Source organism: Saccopteryx leptura, chromosome 3 (genome assembly GCF_036850995.1).
Source record: "Saccopteryx leptura isolate mSacLep1 chromosome 3, mSacLep1_pri_phased_curated, whole genome shotgun sequence".
Classification (NCBI taxonomy): Eukaryota; Metazoa; Chordata; class Mammalia; order Chiroptera; family Emballonuridae; genus Saccopteryx; species Saccopteryx leptura.
This window is the reverse complement of record NC_089505.1, coordinates 55,380,640-55,403,582: the sequence shown is the minus strand read 5'-3', so window position 1 is coordinate 55,403,582 and position 22,943 is coordinate 55,380,640. Positions and strand designations below refer to the sequence as shown.

Sequence of the window (22,943 nt, the reverse complement as noted above, 5' to 3'; positions counted from 1 at the left end):
GTCACTCACTTGATTTGGCAAAGGTGATGCTCCCATTACACATTCAGACTTAAACCCTTTTGTACCAGGGAGGCAGGAACATGTCTTAGATGTTCACCTAAGTAAAACACTGTTCCTTTACTCCTCAGGTTATCTGTGGGGAACCAGACAGCTGCAGTGCTAGTTATTCAGGCTACAATTTAAGCTATGCTGGGTTCCAAAGGGGGATGTTTACCTGTCTTACTCTATTAAGCTAACTTTGGGAAATTAGCTCACTTCTAAGATGCCCCCAGTGATCCTGATCTCTTCTTGCACTGAATCACGGACAGTCTGAGTGATAACTTCTAAGGCTACCATAAAAGGTTATTGCATTTTCTGCCTAGTTCTCTGAGATAGTTCACTCTGTAGATAGTATGCAGAAACTCAAGAAGTCTCATGAAGAGGCCCAGATGGACAGGAACTGAGGCCTCCCACCAAAAGCTAACACCAACGTGCCAGCCTTGTGATCAAGCCACTTTAGAAGTGGATCCCCCAGCCCAAGACAAGCCTTCAGATGACTGACTCCATCCCAAAAGACATTTGGATGTAACCTCATGAGCAGCCCATATCCAGAATTGTTACAAATCACTCACAAATGTCTGTCTTACAGAAAACATGGGCAATGATGAATGATTTCTATTCCATTAAAAAGGACAATGAAATAATGATATAAGAATATATATATTATTGCAATGAACTTCAGAAACAAATCTAAACAGATACTTGATTTATGACAAATGTATTAGCTTGGGTTATCATAACAAAATATCATAGTCTGGATGGCTTAAATAACCAAAATTTATTTTCTTATAATTCTGAAGAATGTAAGTCCAAGATCAAGGTCATTGGGGTTGGTGTTTGGATTCTCGCTGTGGGTTGCAGATAGTCACTTTCTCCCTGTGTCCTCATGTGGCAGAGATAGAAAGAGAGCAAGTTCTCTGGTGTTTCTTCTTATTAACAGCTCTAGTCCTGTTGGGCCAGAGCTCTATCCTCATGAGTTCATTTAACCCTAATTAACTCTCAAAGGCACCATCTCCAAATATCACATTAGGACTTAGAACTTCAACATATGAATTTTGGAGGGACACAAACATTGAGTCCATAACAACAAAGATGACAATGTAGAAGAGTGAGGAATAATAGTCTTCAATAAGTGTGCTTATGGAAAAAATGTATGTGGATTTCTTACTTAACACCATTTACAAAAGTCAGTTCCAGATGGATTATTGATCTAAATGTGACATGTAGAACAATAGAGCATGTAGAAGAATATATTTATGATCTTGGGTTGGCTAGTATTTCCTAAACTATATACTTAAAAGCACTAAGCATGAAGAAAAAGATTGATCAAATAGGTTCTATTAAAGATAAGAAATTCTGTTGATTAAAGGATATCTTTCAAAATAATGAAAAGGTAAACTGATGGGAGATGGTGTTTACATGCATGTCCCACAAAAGATACTCAACAATATATAAAAAATCCCTATAAATAAAAAAGAAAACACCTTAATAAAAAATGGGCAAAAACTCTAAACAGGCACTTCACCAAAGAAAATATCCAAGGAGCCAATAAACACAAGAAAAGTTATTTAATCTCAGCAGGGAAAGAAAATTTAAAATCATAATGATGTACCAGTACTCAAACATTAGAATGGCTAAAATGAGTAAGACTGACAATACCAAGTGTTGAAGAGGATATGGAGCAACTGAAACTCATGCATTGCTGGTGAGAATGTAAATCAGTATAACTACTCTTGAAATCTGATTGCCAATATCTGTTAATGCTGAATATACACACATCCTGTTATCCAATAATTCCATCCTAGATATGTACTCAACACAAATGTGTATACATGTGAGCCAAAAACATATAGAAAAACCTTCATAGTAGCATTTATTTATAATAGCTAAACACAGGAAACAGTACAAATGTTCATCAACAATAGTTAACATGGGCTCCTACAGATTTCTTGTATGGGCTTAGGTGGGTGAGTGTCACCTTGAAGTTGAATGTGAAATTGTGGGTGTATCATATATGCGTAACTGAGGCAAAAAGATCCTTCTTTCAAAAATATTGAGTCCTTGACTTAGATACCTAGAGTTAAAACTATTATTTTAACTCCTTCTTCTCCTGATTTAAGCAACTAAATCCTAGAATGTAATTTTATTTATTTTTTGAGAGAGATAGGAAGGGGGAGGCAAGAGAGATGAGAAGCATCAATTCATAGTTGCTTTACTTTTTAAAAAATTTTTTTATTGATTGCTTCTCATATGTGCCTTGATGGGGTTGCCCAAACGGAGCCAATGACCTCTTGCTCAAGCCAGTGACCTTGGGCTTCTAGCCAGTGACCTTTGGGCTCAAGCCAGAGACTTTAGGATTATGTTGATGATCCCACACTCAAGCTGGTGAGCCCATTCTCAAGTTGGCAAATGCTCTAGCCCAGCAACAAGCCTGCGCTCTAGCCGGCAACCTCAGGGTTTTGAACTGGGACCCTCAGTGTCCTGGGTCAATGCTCAATCCAATGCACCAGCACCAGTCAGGCTTAACATTTTAATTTTATATCTAATTTGCTCATAGGTTTCTGAAATTTAAAATCTTATCATTCCTTATTATTAAGGTAGTAAGGAATATTATTTCTTATTATTAAGGTATTATCTATTTAAATGAAATATATCACAGTAAAGCCTGTACATAAAGTTATAGGCATAAATAACCCTCACAGTGATCTTCTTGAAAGCTGCTTTTGATGTGGTGTAAAGTGGAGAGAAATGAAGAGGCACTGGGGAGTGACAAAGACAGGATACACAACACACCACTGGTTCATATCAGGGGGTGACTTTGCCCCTCACCTACGAGACATTTGGCAATATTTGCAGATATTTTTGGTTGTCACAACTTGGTGAGGAAGCTCTACTGGCATATAGTGAGTAGAGGCCAGGGATGCTGCTAAGCATCCTACAGTGCGCAGGACAGCTCCACAACAAGGACTTATCTGGCTGAGAAGGTCAATAGTGCTGAGTCTGAGAAAGCAGGCTCTACAGTGATGACAGCTCTGTGCACGGGACACCTCTTGCGCAGCGCGCCTGCCCCTCTTGGCCCCGCAGCTCACCCAGTTATAGCTGTAGCAGTGGGGAAGCTTAAGCCTGTGTGTCCCGAGGGCCTTGCCCCACGCCTCTCTCTCTTCGTGCACTGGGGCTTCTCTGCTCTGACAGCATGGACATCCCATATATCCTTCTGGCACCTGCTCACACATGTGTAAACCAGAAATGTGGGGGAATGAACACACTAGACCAATGGGACATGAGAATGTTGATGAATAAACTTTTTCCTTTTGTCTTCTGGGTGATTGGTTTTAAAATGTATTTCATAACCTCGGAAAAAAAAGTTCTTTATGATTGAATACCAGTCTCCTGGCCTTAATAGTGGCCAGCTCAATAACACATTGTTCTGTTGGCTTTTCCTCCTCCCTGGGTTCATTCCCCTTGCTCTTACTCCTACTTCCTGGAGCCACATGCCCAATAGACCACCTGCATGCAAGTTTTTGTCTCAGATTTGGTTGCCTGAGAAACCGGGATAAAATACCATGTGTGGAAGTACATGGTGAAAGATCAAAAATTAACTGGAAAGAATATAAAAAGTTAGAATTTTATGAACTTTCGTATTTTTCTCTTGAAAGTCAAGCATAAATATATAATAAAGGAGTGAGAAGAGGTTACCAGATTCTTGGTGGTGCAAATATTGGAGAGCTCAGAAAAGGCCATTTGTAAAATTGTCCCATTAACCAAAGAATTTTCTAAGCCTCTTATGGTAAGGGCAAGGAACAACAGTGGTGGCTGTACAGAAGGAGAAAAAGAAAAAATATTTAGTCAGGGTTCAAGAAAAACAGGAAAAGAATATCCTGTGCCTAAACTCTTTTAAATGGCTCTTGTTATTTTGAGAGATTTAGAATCTTAGAATTTTAATTTGAAGAGAGGTAAGAGCCCATTTAGCTAAATGCCCTCTTTTACAGATGAAGAAAATGAGGCCTGGAGAGACTTAACAACCTTCTCAAGGTCATTCAGTTGGATTAATGGCAGAATTAGGGCCAAAATTCACTTCTGAAGTGAGGACACCATCTCAACGTGGGTTCTAAATCACACCCATCAGTGGCCCCTGAGGCAGTTTAAACTTCTCTTGGCATTACCTAAAGCCTTTTGGGAGGTATGACCTAGCTAGGATAACACTTTTAGAATACCCTGCCTCAGGTCATCAAGGAGGGAAAAATGCTTACAGGAAATAAGAGGAAATGTCAGCTGTGTTTTCCCTTGCTTATAGAGGGCAGTTGTGTTTCTGGAATTAACCTAGACTTGACTGAACTGTTTGCTATTAATTATTTGAAGTTATAAATAAAGTTTGGTTAAGAGAGAGAAAAGATGAAGTAGGTAACCCTTGTTATTCTAGGGACATTCCCAACGCTGACTTCTCAAAGTTTCTTTTAAATGGAGAAGACTTAGTTCATGGACTTGGCCAAGGAGAGTGGAAATAACTATGGCATTCTGTTCTGGGGCTTTTAAGTGGTGTTTCCTTCTAAGGCAGCTTTGTTCCGAGCGATTACTAAAGATGCTGCCCTTGGCTCCTCCCGCTCCCCTGCCCTCCCCCGAAGGCATCCAGGATGCGTCCAGTAAGGATTCTGCTTTTCTTCTTTTTATGCTGAGGTCCCAAGTAGGCATTGCATTCTAGTGAACCAGACAGACACGGTCCCTGTCTTAACTGGATCCCAGTCTGAAGGAGGAGACATGTTAAAAAGAAATCTCACGTCTGAAGATGATCCAGTCCAGAGTGCTGTGGGATGTGACCAGGTTTGGGTCCAGGAAAGGCCTCTCTAGGGTGAAGTTTAAGATAAGACATGAAGGACCAGTACTCAAGTCGTTCAAGGATTTTGAGGTTGTGATGAGGAAACAGCATGTAGAAAGTCTCAGAGTGGAGACAGAAGCTCAAGGAAAGTAAAAGAATCTCGAGTTCAGGGAGTAGACAAGCTGAGAGTTTGGCCTGGTCATGGGGGCCACGGAGGCCATGCTGTGGAGTTGCAGCTTCTCAAGAGCAGCTGATAGCTGATGCCACCAAGGGCTTTTGAATAGGTGACAGCAGTGATAAGATTTGTGTGGGTTTTTTTTGTTTGTTTTTTTTTACAGAGACAGAGAGAGTCAGATAGGGATAGACAGACAGGAATGGAGAGAGATGAGAAGCATCAATCATCAGTTTTTCGTTGCGACACCTTAGCTGTTCATCGATTGCTTTCTCATATGTGCCTTGACTGGGGGCCTTCAGCAGACCAAGTAACTCCTTGCTGGAGCCAGTGACCTTGGGTCCAAGCTGGTGAGCTTTTTGCTCAAGCCAGATGAGCCTGTGCTCAAGCTGGCGACCTCGGGGTCTCGAACCTGGGTCCTTCTGCATCCCAGTCTGACGCTCCATCCACTGCGCCACTATCTGGTCAAGCAAGATTTGTGTTTTCAATAGAATTTCCTTCAGCCAGAATGGAGGGAATGAACTAGACAGGAGTGAGATAGGAGTCCACATGTGCTATGGGCAAAGCGTGTAGGTAGCTTCACTGCAATGGATGGCAGTGAACTCCCTGAGGATGGGGCACCTAGAACAGTATCTGGTATGTAAGTAGACTTGATAAGTATTGAATGAATGAATGAATGAATGAATGAATGGGTTTATTACAAAAATATTTAGGAGGACATGGTGATTAGTCAGAATGTGGAGGGAAGAGGGAGGGAAGAGGCAGGAAGAGGCCAGATTTCTGCTAGCAGGTAACTGCATGGATGGTGTGGCCGGAAACAGAGATGGAAACAGCGAAGGGGCAGGTTATGGGGAGAGGTGTGTGTGCGTGGCATGATGAGCTAAGATGTCTGGTAGGGAGTTGGAAATAATATCTCAGGAGAGAGAACTGTTGATTTGGAAATCTTCATCTTGTGGATGATAACTGGAGTCATGGGAGTACATAAGTGATGTGGTCCAGGGGAATATGAAGAGAGGACAGAGGAGGACTCTGAAAGATTTCCCACTGGTGCACCCCTCCCCTCTGCCCATAGCTGGGCTGCTTTGGCACGCTATGTCTCATTGCATTCCTGAGGAGGGGTTGGCATGGGGCCCTTTCAGAGTCTCTTGACTATTAATTATTTTCATTCAAGAAATCTAAATAAATGTTTCACGATGGGTGGAATGAAGAAGGAAATAAATTGTCTTGCTGACAGTGTTGCACCCAGTTTACCTTGGTTCTTTTCACACATTTAGTATAGTGAAGTTCTTACTCTTTAATCTACTGAGCTCATAGTTCAGGGCATGGAGAGAAGAAGAGGAGCTGAGGAGGAGAAAAGCAAGTGCTAGTGAGTGCTTTAACCCTTCCAAGCTGTCCCTCCGACCTGAGTCTCTAGCTTCTCCCCTGGATGGTGGCCCCAGCATGGCGTGCTGCTTGGCAGGACTAGCTAGAATGCTGAGAGTGGGACTTGGACCACTGGTCAGTCATGACGGGGCTGCTTATAGTCCCCTCCATGGCCACCATGAACACTTAGTTCCTGTGACCCCATGGTGGTGACAAAGAGGGCCCTGGAGCTGGCATGGCTTTTCCATGGTCCTTTTCTATTGCGAGTTGGCATTTTATACTGAGGACGCCATGGAAAACTCCTTGAGGGCTGGGATCTTGTCTGTCATGTTTGTAATATATTTTCAGCTCCTAGTTCAGTGCCTGGCACAAAGTTGTGTCAATAAGCAAATATTTTGTCTACAATTAAGATTTCCCCTCTGGGGAGATTTGTTCACCACTGTGGGGCCCATTAAGTATAATTAATTAAGTATAAGATTTCAGAACAGGGAATGAACCCTTCAAATAAATAGTAGGTGTTAGGAATACAATGGTTTTTTTTTTTTCCTCTGACATCCTGTGTAAAGCAGCTTGACACTTTAGTCCTTTTATGCTGCTGTTGTGTTTTTTTGGAGATGGTGTCCTGTATGCAGGGCAGGAGCTTGAAGTTACTTTTCCAGCCCTGATGAACTTGCTGGGGCATAAGTTTTGACCTTGCTCCATATTCCTAATCGTGTGTTTGCCAGCTAGCTGCTGGGGCTCAGTGAGTGGTCTTCAGCCATGTAGCAAGCACAGTGATGTCCAGCTGAGAGCAAACCATGATTTCAACATCATTGTCCTAGGGCATCTTAGATTGGTCAGAGAGTCAGATCTAGGTCTCAGGGATGAGAACAAGATTTTACTAGAGCTCCTTATCCATTGCAACCAGCTAGTGAACATGAATTATTCAGTGTCAAGAGCAGCATTACTCTCCCATTGCCTTATCATGGATTTCTGCCATTTTCTCTGTAGGACAGGAAGAGGGTGCCTTCTCTGTAGTTGATACACATAGCTGACAGCACAGGATTTTGTGTACTTATGGATGTGTTAGTTCAGTCTGGTGGTATTTGTTGAGGACTGGTGGGCATTGGTTAGCACACCCAGCATTGGCCACATGGCTGCAGGCCTTGTCTTGTTGCCCAGTGAAGACAAAGGAGGCTCCTGGCAACAAAAGATCCAATTTTGGGCAAAAGAGAAGAAACCTTCCTGGTAATTAATGACCCATGTGAAGGGCTTATGCTTCAGTGCTAATGTAGGGCAGTGGAGCAGCATGTCCCAGGGAGAGTCCTGAGAGGTCCAGCCTTGTGGATTCTCCGTGAAAAGACATGTTCATGGTCAAATTGGTGAAATACAGCACAGTTATCTCCCTCTTGAAGATCATGTATACATTATACATACCAAAATGTCTTACAGAAAGAGCCTGTTATTTAACCTTGTTTACCAGTGTTTTCCATATATATTTGGCCATGGAAGTCTTTTTTTTTAAATAACACCCATTTAACTATCACATGGGATTAGTGTTCTATGGCATGTATTTGGGAAATGTTATTCTATAGGGTACTCTGGGTTTTCCTTACTCTTAAGCTCTACCCTTTTCCTTTCTTATTCCAGTTCCTTAGTACATAGAAAAGACAAACTTCCTACAGTGAGTATTGAGAAATGGAGGTGAGGTTGTCAGAGGTTTATAAGAAGACATCTCTTCACTGGCAAATCATTGAAATGATAGATATTCAGGTTAATGCTGAGGAGCAACAGGCACATGAGCTTGGTGTCTTGTTAAAGAATCCAAGTCGGTATGATGATCAAGAAAGAATGACTACTTTGTGACTTTATGGGATCTCTTGTTTTTCTTTATTTCATTTTCACCCTAACTCTATAGGTTTGGAACTTCACCTCTTTTTCTCTCCATTATCTATCCATCCATCCATCTATCCATCCACCCATCTATCCATCCATCCATCATCCATCCATCATCCACCCATCCACCTACTCACCCATCCACTTATCCATCAGTTCATTTATTTATTCACTCAGTATAGTTTCATCACTGCTCTGTGCTAGGCACTGCACACACAAAGGTGAATGAGACATGGATCCTGCTCTTATGTTACTTACTGAGGCTTCTAGCTATGGAACAAGATTCCAATCTTTCCGAATTCAGATACACCCTACTGGCGTAACATTTCCCAACACAGCTCTGATCTTGTTATGTCCTACTGAGAAGTATTCCAGAGCTCTGTACTACCTGTGGAATAAAGATGATTCCCTCCTGCCTCATAGCAGAATGACATTCAAGGGATGCCTTGTTCAGGCACCACTGGCCCCAGTCTATCTCCATCTTCTCACAATATTGGCCAACTAAGTGACTTCAGGAGTCCTCTGCTTCCGTGAGCCTGTCTGCCACTCTCTGGCTCTGCTGTTCCTTCTGTCCTTTCTTTCCTTCTCTTGAACTTTCTCCCCCTCCTGATCCTTTAAGACCTAACTCACATGCTGTGCTCTGTGTGGTCTCAAGGGTTTCCAAACCTGTCTCTCTCTTACCACATTCTGCCTGTTATATAACGAGTCACATACTTTTCTGTTCTCTTGGGAACAGAGCAATGACATATTCAAGTCAGCATCCTTGACCATGACCAGTTACCTATTGCAGGGATCTGCATGTAAATGTTTAATTCATTCTGAAGTCACATCTTTTACATATATATCTACATATCTACATATATATATATATATATCATACATCTATTCATAATTTTTAATTGGCTAGGAAAATTCCATTAGAATATTGAAAATTAGCTTAAAATTTTATTATTTTTCTGTCATTTTGTATAATATGTGCTCATTTTTTAATTCCCTGGAGCCAATTTTAGTTTATGTATAGAGATTTAGATTTTACTTTGGTGTTAAGTACTACTATACTTAGAGGGGGTACACACTGTTTAAATTGAATTGAAATTACTTCAAATAATTCCATTTTCAAAAGAAAAATAAGGATAATTTTAGGTCCTACAAAACATCATAGTTGTATAAAACTCTATCATTTAATTGCACCTATCCTTTTAATTAGAAATACATGCAATAAAATTTTATTAATTTATATTACTTGGCAATTTTTGATAAGTTACCAAGGTGGCAGACATTTACAGTTGTTACTATGATACTGTTATTTATTTTAAATTTTTTTGTTTATTTTATCTTTTTTTTTATTAAGTGAGAGGCGGGGAGGCAGAGACAGATTGCTGCATGCACCCCAACTAGGATCCACCTGGCAAGCCCCTTAAGGGTGATGCTCAGCCCATCTGGGGCTGCTGCTGGGTTGCTCGGCAATGAGCTATTGTAGTGCCTCAGGCGAGGCCAGGGAGCCATCCTCAGTGCCTGGGGCCAACTTGTTAAAACTGAGCTATGGCTGTGGGAGGGGAAGAGAAAGAGAGAGAGACAGAGAGAGAGAGAGAGAGAGAGACAGAGAGAGAGAGAGACAGAGAGAGAGACAGAGAGAGGAGAAAGAAAGAGAAAAGGGGGAGGGGTGGAGAAGCAAATGGTCACTTCTCCTGTGTGCCCTTACAGGGAATTGAACCCGGGACGTCCACACGCCAGGCTGCCACTCTATTGCTGAACCAATTGGCCAGGCCACTATGATACATTTTAAAAAAGCAAACTTCTCCAGCACTTAGAAAGATCCACCCATGTGTAGATAGTTGATGTAATAATTATAAAGAATTCCCATCTATTAATTACAGAATATCTGGCAGTACTGTGATATATTTGGCAACACATTGTCAACTATTAATCCAAGTTAAGTAATTTTTAGAAAGAATAACTGTAAGTGAAGCTTTTATTAAGTCTAATAAATGGCTTTACTCTTAAATAGTCTAAGTTAGTGAAATTTAACCAATTACTGGGTTGTTCTTTGTATTTAAAAATAGTGGTTCCAGAGATGTTGTCCTTGGGAGGGACTGTAATTTAAGCGACTGGTGCCTGGTCATCTGGACCTGTCCAGATTACATACAGCTGATGTCTCCCCTTTTCTTAAGGCTCTACTCACCAGTAATTCTAAGGAAGACTCATTTACATGTAGAATGTTCCTACTTTCTCTCCTGCGATCCTCACCACAGCTATACTTAGGATGAGCACTACTATCCCTTAAGTTACTTGCCCACGTCACACAACCAAAAGGGACAGTGTTAATACTTTACCAGTGTCCTCTGTCTCTATGTCTCTGCACTCCACCATACTGTCTTTCCAATACTAGTGACTTAGGCTTGCAAAGCAATGAATATCAGTTACCGTACTTCACTTGCTTAAAAATAGTCACCCCCTTGGCACTGTAGTCAGTGGATCTGCCTGTTGCTTTTCTTTTCTAGTGGTCCCTAGCTCTATGCCATTCCTTCCACCTCCTTCAACTTCTGCTGTGCTTTATAGTCACATCTAAAAGGGACTATGAAAACATCTGACATAGTGCCACAGTATAATTAGACAAGATTCTCTTCTGTCCACTCTGCCTTCACTTCACTGCCCTCAGCCTGTTCTACCTGCAGGCCTAGGGCCAGAAATAGCAAAGTAATGACCAGAGGCGTCGTATGCCCCAGTCTCTCCCATCTCTGCCTTCCCTCTTTTTCATTAGAACCCTATCCTCAGCCCTTCTCTCCACTCCCTGGGAAAACTTACAGAAAGCATAACTCACTTTAAAGCATAAGTCATTATTGACAAATATGCATTGAACCTTCTTGCTTTCAGGGAATTTGTGTTTTAATGGGATAGAAGAAATATTTAGTCAAAAAAAGTACTCTCTCATGGTAGAATTTAATTTTAGTGAGTAGTTGAGAGATAATTTTTGAAGCTAGGATATTCTTATTGGGGTCTTTGAAATTACAAATGTAAGTGATCCCCCTTGGCCCACATGGAAAGTCAGTCTTACTCATGTCCTACTGTTGATCGCCCTCCTTACAAAACCAAAAGCCAGGAAGAGTATTGCTTGCTGTGGGTAGAATGACTACATCCTGAGATCCAAGTACTGTATTATTGGGTTTTTCTCATCATTTAATGTTTAAGTGGAACTTGATGGTGAAGGTTGAGCTGGAATGTTTGCAGCAAATCCAAGTCCCATAGTCATGAAGTAAAGCTTGCACTGCAGGCCTTTAACTTTTTTTTTTTTAATTAATTGACAAATATTGAATAACTTCAGCTGTCTTCTCAAAGACATTTTGACCTTTTTGATTCTATTTTCTTTGTCAATTAGTGAGTCATGGAATAATGTCCTGTATAAGTAGCAGAACCTATGACAGCTTTTTGTCATTTCTGTAGAGCGAAGTCTGTGTAGATAGTGTGTAATCACCCATGCTTAGTAAGGCTGAGAGCTTTAAGGTGTAGCGGTCCAGGGCTTGGGCTCTGGAGTTAGAAGGCCTGATCTTCATCCAGGCTTTGGTATGTACTGGCTGAGTGATTTGGAGCACATTACTTAACCTCTAAACTTTACTTTCCTCATCTGCACAATGGGGATAATGTTAGTACCTGTGAAGGCACAGTGGTTTTAATTTATATGAAATGATGATGTAAAGAATTTTGCACTGTGCCTGGCACTTACTAAATGCTGAATAAGGCTAGCTTTGCTTATTTTCCTTTAGGCTCAGTGGCCCAAATTTTCTCTGGGTATCCTTAAATGTTCTCTCCTAGAACACAGGAAATTATACAGAAGCTCTGATAAGACCCTGTCGAAACTTTTATATTGGAGTTTTGGAATTGAATTATTCCCAAAAGGGCTAAAAAGAAGGCAAACTTGAACCCAAGTTTATCGCCTGCTTTCCAGGCCATGTCTTTATTTTCTCCTTAAACCTAGCTGTTCCAGTAAGTAGACCGAGAGAGGACCACCTGTGCCGTATTCTTATTTCATGGTTTGGAGAACACACAGGAGTCACTTCAGACTACCTGGTAACTTGCCTCAAATACAATTCAAGCCTTGAAATAACTATCTGGATGCATGCATTCTAGGAACTGTTGAAGGAGAGGAATATCACTAGCAAATATTTCATATTTTTTCCTTCAATCTTGGACTCCAGTGAAAGCTAGAGGGCGGATAAATCTAGTTTAATCACTTGGGGTCCACGGAGGCCCTCCTGATTGCCTTTGGGCTAGGTGAGCTACTTACGCGTGTTTATAGCCAATTCAGATTCCTCTAGAATGGGACCAACCAATGGCCAGCCTTATTTTTAAGCCACCAGATAGTGCAGTTTCTCAAACAGCTTCAGCAAGGCATTCCAGAAATGCTTGATTTCATACTTCTCCGCACTATGATAAACAAATACAATTTTGATTTCATTTTAGAGTAATTAATCTGAACTTCTCCTCTGGGATATAAAATAGAATAATTTTCTATAGTTCTTTGAACATTAGATTAGAAAGAAAATTCCCTAAACATTTTGCTTAATTAAATTCTAAAGAGGTGATACAAACTTCATGATTAATTGAAACATGCATATTTTGACTGATGCATATTTAGATGATATTGTATGAGAATTTTTATCATGTTATACAAACTGTTCACTTTGGCAATGTGATTTGATGCTATAAATATTTTGCATTTGTTGTTAAATTGTTCATTATGAAAAATACATAGGTTAATGGATGTAAGAAAAAATCTGTATGTGAGTCATCTTTGAGGTAACCTCAAGTCTAATGGCCCAGACCATGAGCCTATATATAAGATCGAAATCAGGTTTCCCCTAGTTTGAAGAAATATTCTTTAAATAAAATAATTTAAAGCAGGTCAAATTAGAAAAGTTACAGTGCTGGAGCCTTCTACTATTTTGCCAATGTAAAGCATGCACATAATTCTCAGGTTTCAGGTTAAACAAACCCTCAAAAAGCTGTGATTGTTGAAATGAACCAATCCCTTTGGTTTTAAGCTCTTAAGAAAAATCTCACTTTTCTAGGGGTGTAAACTGCTAAAGATGGGATACCACATCATATCTGAATTTTGATTTATGTTTTAGCTGACAAAATTAACTTATATAATCCATAGATCTTTCTTAGTTTCCTAAATATACTATTAATTAAAATGACTTTCTAAGACCAGAATACCTGAATTATCGAAGAATATTTTCTTGAACTTTTGGAATAATCCACTTATCAGAGTCTTCTTTAGGGCATTAGCTATTAATAACAGTTTGGTGACAAAAAAAGAGAAATGTGATGGACATTTTCCAAAGTGTTTGCCTTTTATGAAAAGGAGTTTTATGAAAAACGATGGGAATACTCAATTATTTAACAAGACAGATGCTAACCACCATTCGGAGTTTTCCAATTTCCAGATACAATAGTGCACAATTTTTTTGTTTCATTTCTCATATTGATACTTTGTAGTACAAATGATTTCTAAAAAATAATCTGCTTTAAAAGTCTACTTTTTGTTCATTTGTTAGGTCTGTTGTTTGTAAGAAAGCATCCTTGCCTTTCCTTAAAAAAATAAATGACACATAGGTGTGACTGGTGGTGATAGAGTGAAGTCTGAGGAAGACAGACCAGCCGGCTTTTGCCCCGAGCATCAGTCCTCTGTCCGGCTGGAGGCCGGTGACTGCGGCCCTGTCACAGTGTGGCTGTCCACTCTGTCACCTCAATTTTAGTCCATTATAGTTAAAGACCTAGGACTAAAAATCTTACATTTTGTTTCCCAAACCAGACCATTCAAAGGAAGAAACAATGAGGGGTACCTAATGTATGTCCTAAAGTTTCTTTTTGGGAAGTAGGTTTTCCTCCTTGAACTCTAAGGCTAAATAATTTCCCCATAATTTTTTTTCCTCACAGATTTCATCAGAATCAAGTTTTTTTGGATCATTTGTAAGAGTTCTGTTGTATTATTTTTGTTTTCAGGAATTTAAGTTTTTAAAGCAGCTAATTGATTGGGAGAAATAAACTAGTATTGCTAGTTAGTTTAGTAATGACAGAGGATTATTTTAAAAGAATACCATATCTAATCTAATTTAAAAAACCTCCTCCATACTTTAAGGTAAATTACAGAGTTTTTAAAATTCTTCATACAATGTAAAATGTCCATAGATAGATGCCATATGAGAGCTCTTATAAAATACAAATAAAACTTTGTTTGAATAGAACAAATCATTAAATACAGAAATTGTATGGTATTTGAACTCATGTTGACTCCATTTAAAGAAACTTTTGTTATCTAAAATGTTTGATTAACATCAAAGGTCATTTTACAATGTTGCATTCTAACTAATAATAAATCACAACATGTAATTGTAAAATAAAAATGATTAAGCTGACTATTTATTCCATTTAGGTAAATAAAATGCTGCGCATGGTTCTGAGTGATGAAGCTCAGGGGGAAAAAAAGCCATATCACTGCACTTCAAATTAGTTTGCTTCTAATTTTACAGGCCGATGACCACACTGCCTCAAACCAAACCTTTCCCCTGGAAATGGAATGATTGCATGACAGACTCTATGAACCATGAATATGTCAACAGCTCATGGACCAGGCCTTGCTTAGCAATTAGTCTTTGGGGGATTTTATTCAGAAATCAGACATCACTATACCAGAGCTTGTTGGGGATTTTGTGATTACCATTCATGTCTGGAGCATGAGTCTGGGTTAGTACACACAAAAAAATCCATAAAGGACAAAGAGATGTGGCCAGTAGTGGCAATCAGTCAGACATACTCACTTTGGGACCAAGAAAACTCAAGATATAGTAAAAGCCTGTAGGAGGCAGCAAGAAAATATTTCTTAGACTTCTACTTAAAGTCTCCTTTTATTTCCCCATGGATGTTTTCTAGACTTCAGTCATTTGACTATCACCATTCCATGTTTGTCCTAACTTCTTACTACCTGCACTGTAATTTATTATTACATTTTATTAACTGACTCACTTTAAAAGCCTTCATTTGTTTTAAGCAGTAATATTTGTGATATCTTGGACTTGTACTACTTAAATTTGGTTTCTTGCAAAGGAAAAAGAAATACGGTATTTTAAATATTTGCATACCACCTAACATCATTCTGGGCATGACATAAGGTGACAGGAACAAGAGCTATGAGGACCGCCAGTCTGGCTAAGAATGATCTGGGCAGTCGTGTGACACCTTAGGTCTCATGGCTGACACCCCCGTTATTATTCCTCCACTCAGCAACTGTGAAGCACACACATCACATGAAGAAGAACTTAGATCAGCCCTGCACCTGCCTGGGGACACCTGCGTGAGCCAGGCTACTGCCCTTCTCTCAGCAGGATGTGGCCACTTCCATCTTTCCTTATTTTGACCATAGCATTTGGGGATCGTTATATAGCAAGAATAAACAACATCCCATATCATGTACCAGCAATAGGGAACATGCCAAGATTGATCCTGGCTCCTGTCAAGAGTCACATTAGGACATCACGTATGTGGGTGCAGTACCCCAACCAATATAGATCTTGTAGACTTTCAGCAATACTTTTAAAGAAATGGGTCGTTTTACAGATTCATTAGTACCGAGCTTGGTTTAAGGCAAGAATAAGCATTTTTACCAGGCTAAGAAGCCCTGGGAACTCTCATGGCTCTGTAGTCATGCTCTGGTTTTTAAGTAAATGATGTCTTTTGGAAACTTAAAAGCCAACTGATAAAAAAAAAAAAAAAAAAAAGAAAAAGAGCAAAGCACTGGGTCCTCCCACCAAGAGCTGGTTGTCCTCCTCGGTTAGACCGTGTGCAGAGGCGCAAGTCAGACCTGGAGTAGTAGTAGCTCTTTCGTGTTCAGGGTGTGTCTAAGTTTGAAGGGATGTTTGCTTCTGATATGAACATTTCTCTTATACTTTTATTATAGAAGATGATGTGTCAAATGTACAAATAATGTGTGCCTGGTGCCAGAAAGTGGGAATCAAGCGCTATTCCCTGAGTATGGGAAGTGAGGTGAAAAGCTTCTGCAGCGAGAAGTGCTTTGCGGCCTGCAGACGAGCCTACTTCAAGAGAAATAAGGTAAGAGCCCTAGGGGGAGGCGCTCAGGCCTCACCGGACCCCGTGCCTCTTAGCCTCTAGCTGCAAACCCTGCGCACCTTGTATTCTTTGTTTTTTCTGTTCTCTTTCTCTGTCATACTTAACCTTTTGGAATAAGGAATCCCCTTCTAATGTATAATAACCTGTTCTTCAGTTTCTATTGTCTTGGTGTTTGAATTCTGAGAGGGTGAATAAATCTGATGAGGACACGGTGCTCGCAGCTGGTTTCCTAAGTGACAGTGAACGCATAGACTAGCGGAGGAGACGTCAGAAACTAGCCACAGGTGCATGGCCAGGAAGCTTTAGTCCTCTCAGTTTAACACTTATTCCCAATGGGAATATTGCTCTGGCTCTTTCCAAAATTCGATCCACTCATTGTAATCAAGAAACACACCAAGTCTCTCTTGACACTTTATATTAAAGTTGATTGATACTATGAAAAGGAGGAAGAATGACATGAACTAGCATTGCTCACATAGCCAAGCATTTGTGCGAAGCATAGTGAGTGAACACAGGAGCAGCCATAGTCATAGATTTTTGGGTTTTTTTGTTTTGTTTTGTTTTGTTTTAAGACATCTCAGATTTGCAAATATCCTTTAGAATAGTATTAGTCATCACTGACGGGAAATGAAATGCATGATGTTTTTACAATCCCCCTCACACACATACCCATACAGTTTATTTCTTAATCTTTAAAGAACCTCTATAGCATTTTGCCACCTATTACTGAAGTAAATTGGTAGTTCTTGATTATTTTCCACTGATCTGTAAAGCTTCCTTAATTCATAAAACTATTCACACTTTGCTGAACATTTTCCATTTCCATAATACAAGATCAAAATCTGTCCTTTCTTGAAGCAAACTATTATTATTTTTAAGTCTGATATTTGCAATCCTAAAATGCTCATCTCTAGCTCATTGCACTGTTGCAGCAAATTATCTCCTGCAAATTTGGGTCACATCATTCTGCCAAAAAAACATAATGCTGAAAGAATTAAGAATCAAGAGGGTGGAATTTTAGTAGCAGTCTCTAGGAATTAGGCTCATAATCTTCACTGGAACAAGAAGGCAAGTAAGGAAACTGCAATTCTTTTGGGACAGTCACCAGTCAAGTTCACTTTCCCTTGGGAAGGGCCAGTGAGGCTTCAGAGGAGGGTGGTTAGAACAATGCCTGGGAGACATATTTTGCTTTCATATACGGGGATTAAAATGATCTCTGAGACCCTGGGGCTCCCCTTTTGCATGCTGAACACTGGGGTAAAAATCCCAGGAATGGACCCTGCGCTTTTGTCTTCAAAGCCTTACCACAACAAAATACTTTGCATTCCATTCCACCCTAGAAGATGGCTAGAGAGCAGGGGTTTTGTCTTTCTATGATTCTGGGGGGTTATGGGTCTCAATCTTGATAGACTGCCATTAATGAATAAAATCCAGCAAGATGAATTTGTCACAATCCTGGTGATACATGTTATTATACTTTGCAGAGTGGTTTTACTTTAGTAAGCCTTTGAAGAAAGGCACCTGATTCAATTGGAAAACAGCCTAGAATTATAATGATACACACACACACACACACACACTATCTATATCGATATAAAATACCAAATATACCATATATAAATTTATATCATTCTAAATCATGTCATATTACATCATTACAAAGTTTAAGATTGAACTGAATTTAAACATCCTTAGTATACAGTTTTGAAAAATGGATACCTGGGAAGCAAGGGAAGACTTTAGCATTTGAAACACTAGCAGTAGGTAAAATCAGCTGTGGGGAGAAGGAGCATTCTCTTTCAATTTTTGTAAGGAGCTTTTGAGGGGTCCTTGAACATCTTGCAAAAACGGGGGGCCACAGTGACTTGAAGTTTGACAGCTGATCCCAGCAGCCCATTAGCGTACATACAATACCTGTCTTCTCTGCAGTCTTCATGCTTATTTATGTATTTCAAAGCTCTGCCGCACTATACATTCTCGTTTTTCAAACAGAGAAATAAACTGGTCACATTGCTTGCTGGGTTCTTTTTTTTTTTTTTTTTAATTTTAAGAGTGTTATCTCTGTAACAATATCCTATTGTATTACAATAAACGTGTACAGCTGCTGCATTTCTGTTAACTGATAGGATTTTGTGGTCATTTCATTTAGGGCTTGGGTTTCCTAATGGATTGTATTAGATACCAGTCTCCATCCTACCATTTCTAAGAACTGTAATCAGCCCCAGGGTGTTCCCCACTGAAGACAATAGTAAATAGCTACTTCTCTTGTATCATTTAACAAAGTCTTTAGTCCTCATTTATAAATTGTGGATTTTCTTAATCTTAGAAAAAGGGCAAAATTTTTCCCATTCCTACATAAAAGATTTTCTGGCTAAATTCTACACTTTTAAATACTGAGAAGTAGATGGAAAACAGAATGAATAATGTGTGTGCAGAACAGAATTTTGCCTTAGGTATGATGCAGATTTTAAAAAAATGTAAAATTAACTATGCTGTAAATTATGCTTTATAATGACAGCCCGCTTCTTGGTGGATAACATGCTGGGATCTAAAAATGGTCTCTAAGTTGAACCCAAATTGCGTGTATAACTTCACAAAGAAAAATTCTAGTAAAAAAGGTAGCTAATTAGGAGCAGTATTCAGCTGACCTCTGTTTTGTGTCTGAGCAACACCTGCATTTGTGAATGTAAATTGGACAGCTGTGCCCATGGCTCCCCAGCTATCCTCTTCACAAATGCTTAGGTATAGAAGCAAGGTTTGAGTTTTCTGCTCAAAACAAGGACAAAAATAGCCCAGCGCTCAAAATGAAGGCCCACTAAACATTGACTCTTTAAATTTCACTTGCTTCTTGATCCTTCTTTCTTCTGGGGTTCATTTGATGGAGTAGATGAAGAATATCACGTCCCTCTCTTACAAACCCTGGCACTGCAAAGTAAGATGAGATGGACTGAAGTCAACCTAACCCTTTATGGCGTGTGGGTTATATTTTTAAACCAAGTTTAAAATTTTCTTTGAAGAGTTGTTTGGATTACTACAAGTATGCAGGCTTTCTTAAAAATTCTTCTGCTAGGAGAGGACTGTGAATCACAGCTATTTTCATTTAGTGGACCTGTCAGCTTACAGATTTCAGGATGTTGGCTCTAAGAAGTGTATAGTGTTAATGAATCATTATATTTTATGGAATCCTTATCCCCAACAGGCTCAGCTGCTGCCTCAAAAGTTTTTAAAACAGTGGGTAAGAAAAATACTTTTGTATTCCATGGGCACTGGCTGAACAATGGGATGTCAATCTCATTACTAGATGCACTAAAGTCTTGTCGGGGACTAATAGCTCACTCTTTTCCCAGCCCTTTTTGAGGCCACAAGTTGAGAAGGACTTGAGAACATGTTTAGCCTAGTGATTGACCTAGGAGCTGGGAAGTTGCGAGATTCCTGAGTGGTTTTGCAGTAGATGCTGAAGTGTTTAGTCCAATTAATGGCAGTTTTACTTTACACAATAACAGACACTTAAAAATATTCTTTACTAATGGAGTAATGCCTTGTAACCATTGCCCCTTAAAGAGTGAGAGTAACAAACATACAAATAGTAGTCGTTTCCAAATATCCTGTGATTGTTTTTTTTTCCTTCTGATTGGGAAATATCCTGTTGTCTAAACTAATGTCTGCAAATCAAGCAGAAAATCAAAATTCAAAACAGATGGCCCATACAGGCAATATAAAGGGTAATTGGCCCTGGCCGGTTGGCTCAGCGGTAGAGCGTCGGCCTAGCGTGTGGAGGACCCGGGTTCGATTCCCGGCCAGGGCACATAGGAGAAGCACCCATTTGCTTCTCCACCCATCCGCCGCGCTTTCCTCTCTGTCTCTCTCTTCCCCTCCCGCAGCCAAGGCTCCATTGGAGCAAAGATGGCCCGGGCGCTGGGCATGGCTCTGTGGCCTCTGCCTCAGGCGCTAGAGTGGCTCTGGTCGCAATATGGCGACGCCCAGGATGGGCAGAGCATCACCCCCTGGGGGGCAGAGCACCGCCCCTGGTGGGTGTGCCAGGTGGATCCCGGTCGGGCGCATGCGGGAGTCTGTCTGACTGTCTCTCCCTGTTTCCAGCTTCAGAAAAATGAAAAAAAAAAAAAAAAAAAAAAAAAAAAGGGTAATTGTCTTCTTTCCCTGTTCAGATCTCAAATCTATAGTGTTTTTTATGGATTAGTGGCATTGGTATTTTAGTAATAGACAAAAAATTCCCAAGAGCACCGGAATTTTTCTTCCTTGTTCTAGTTTTTATGGAATTTGAGACAAGAATAGATAGAAATACTTCTTTAATATCACCATGTTGCTGTTTCCCCAAAAAGCCTTGATGGGAAGAAACCTATGCAAATAAGAGATAAGGGTAAGGATGAATTAAAAATAAAAAGTTTATATAAACAAACAACATTTACTGACGGTGTCACTAAGATCTCCTAACAACCATGATAATAACAAATACTTAATGAGGCTAGTTTTGTACAATCAGCATTTCTTTTACTTTCAAATTATATCCCTGGGTACAAAACGATATTTTCTTAGAAGAGATCTCTTTTGGAAGAACCCATTGCTAATTAGCATGTATCATCATATTATTTGGACATACATTTTATTTAGACTATTGGTTTTTCACTAAACTTGAATGTATCCTAGGAAAGATTCTGTTTCAGACTTAATTATAGAACCTAGTCGTGCAGAAGAAATGTGTAACAATTGCCCTATTAATCTAGTGATTAACCTGTCTACTTTTTTCCCTTTAAACACCTGCGAGATTTAATTTGCAAAATAGATATCATTTATGAAAGTTTGGGGAAGGACATTACGAAATTACTTGTAATGTCCACTGACTGCCTGAGGCTCAGGCCGTAGACTTGGTTCTGCCAGTTACTTGCAAATATTCTTGATTGACAAGTAAATGTGCCCACGGCTCACTAGAGTTCCTCCCATGGATTCACCTTGTTTTTATGAGGCATCTAATAGTCTGTTGGGTCTGTCTAGCTGCAGGATGATTGCTTCAGTCCTTCGGTGTCCCTTGGAAGTGTGCTGTAAGCCCACCTAATGCCTGCATGCAGGGTGCCCTCTGTCTCCCAGGCTTTAGCCTGCTGACCCATAGCTGAGTTCCCTTTTAGTCACGACAAACAGGAAAGCTCTGGGGACAGAACAAGCCCAGTAGTTTTCTTGTTCTCTGGTATTTTGAAATATGGAATGGAATATTGATGAGCTGCTGAAAATGAGATCCTATGAAAAAAGCAATAGGAGAGGAAGAGGAAGGCGAGGAAGAGGAAGGTGTTAGCCCTTTGAAGCACATTTAGGTTGGGGTTAGAGCAGGAGAATTCTAGCCAGTGAAATAAGATGTATGTCAGGTTAAAGTGATTCCTCGGTTCTTAAAGAAAGCCAGAAAGGGTTCCAGGTTGAGTGGGACACCGTGCCCCAGGAAGTCATCAGAAGCTTTGAAAGAGGCACATGTGATGTTTGTTTGTTTGCCAGAACACTTGAATATCACTTGAGAAATACTGGTCTAAGGGATACCTGAAACACAAACACAGTGGGTCAAGAGATTTTGTACAGAAAGAAAGAAATAGCACCCACATCTAGTTTTTAATGGGCTACATTTTGGGAAGTTGGAGGGAGGGGATAATTCTAATTAATTTCCCAGAGTGGATGTCAACTATTGAACAATATTAGGCATTTTAGATTAAATATGAAGAGACGATAAAAGTGCAAATAGCTTCAAGTCCCAATCTTTGTTCAACACTTTTTTTTTTCAATGAGCAGAAGGAAGAGGGAGATTTTTAATAGCTCTGAATCCCAAAGATCAATACACAGGGCTATTGACATATATGCTTGAATGTTAATTTTCAGACACAATCTCTGGCCATCCTTCTGGTGATAGCTAATGCTATACACTTAAATCAAGTTTTCCTCATCTGAACTGCCAGTAATTACCCAATCCATCTCAAAGGCACGCTCCCTTTTAACATTAACCACAGTGTCAGATTGCATCAGCTACATTGTGTTCTGGTGACTGCGGCTGCAGAGTGATGGATGTGCGTGCTTTGAGTTCATAGTCCGGCTGCCTGTTTGGACAGTGGGCAGCTCAGTGAAACAAATGATCAGGAAGGGATCTAGTTATTTGGGATATGTGTTCTCCTTATCGATTCAGTCACTTTCATCGCCAGCTTTCTCACCTTGCTGCTAAGAGTGTTCAGATTTATCTGAAGAATGAGCATTTAAAGAATTATCTAATGGGTCGTTTGGATGCACTTCTCCCATCATAAGCAACCTCAAGCACAGTTACTCTGTGCCTGACTTTAAAAGGAAGGTGTTATGAGATCTTATTATTATATTAATAAAGACCATGGGAAGGAGACATTTATAAGAGGATTTGGTGCACTGAGAAGTCATGAGAGAATGCACATTTTCCTAGGATTGTAGCCATGCTCTGTTAATTAAAAGTGATTTGTTAAAAAATGTTAACTAAGTGCAAATGCATAGGACAGGACAGGTGGCTTGCCTTGAGATATTTTAAGGTAGTAGTTTGAGTCC

At 39.9% G+C, this 22,943-nt stretch overlaps 1 protein-coding gene across 2 annotated transcripts in view; it reads left to right on the top strand.

Moving 5' to 3' along the window:
* Positions 1-22,943, top strand: part of SOBP (sine oculis binding protein homolog) — a 172,368-nt gene that overhangs the window by 29,819 nt on the left and 119,606 nt on the right. For both annotated transcript variants that reach the window (XM_066373543.1, XM_066373541.1), the window contains exon 4: positions 16,216-16,367. In XM_066373543.1, coding sequence (XP_066229640.1) covers positions 16,216-16,367 — 152 coding nt within the window. The remainder of the gene's footprint in view (positions 1-16,215; positions 16,368-22,943) is intronic.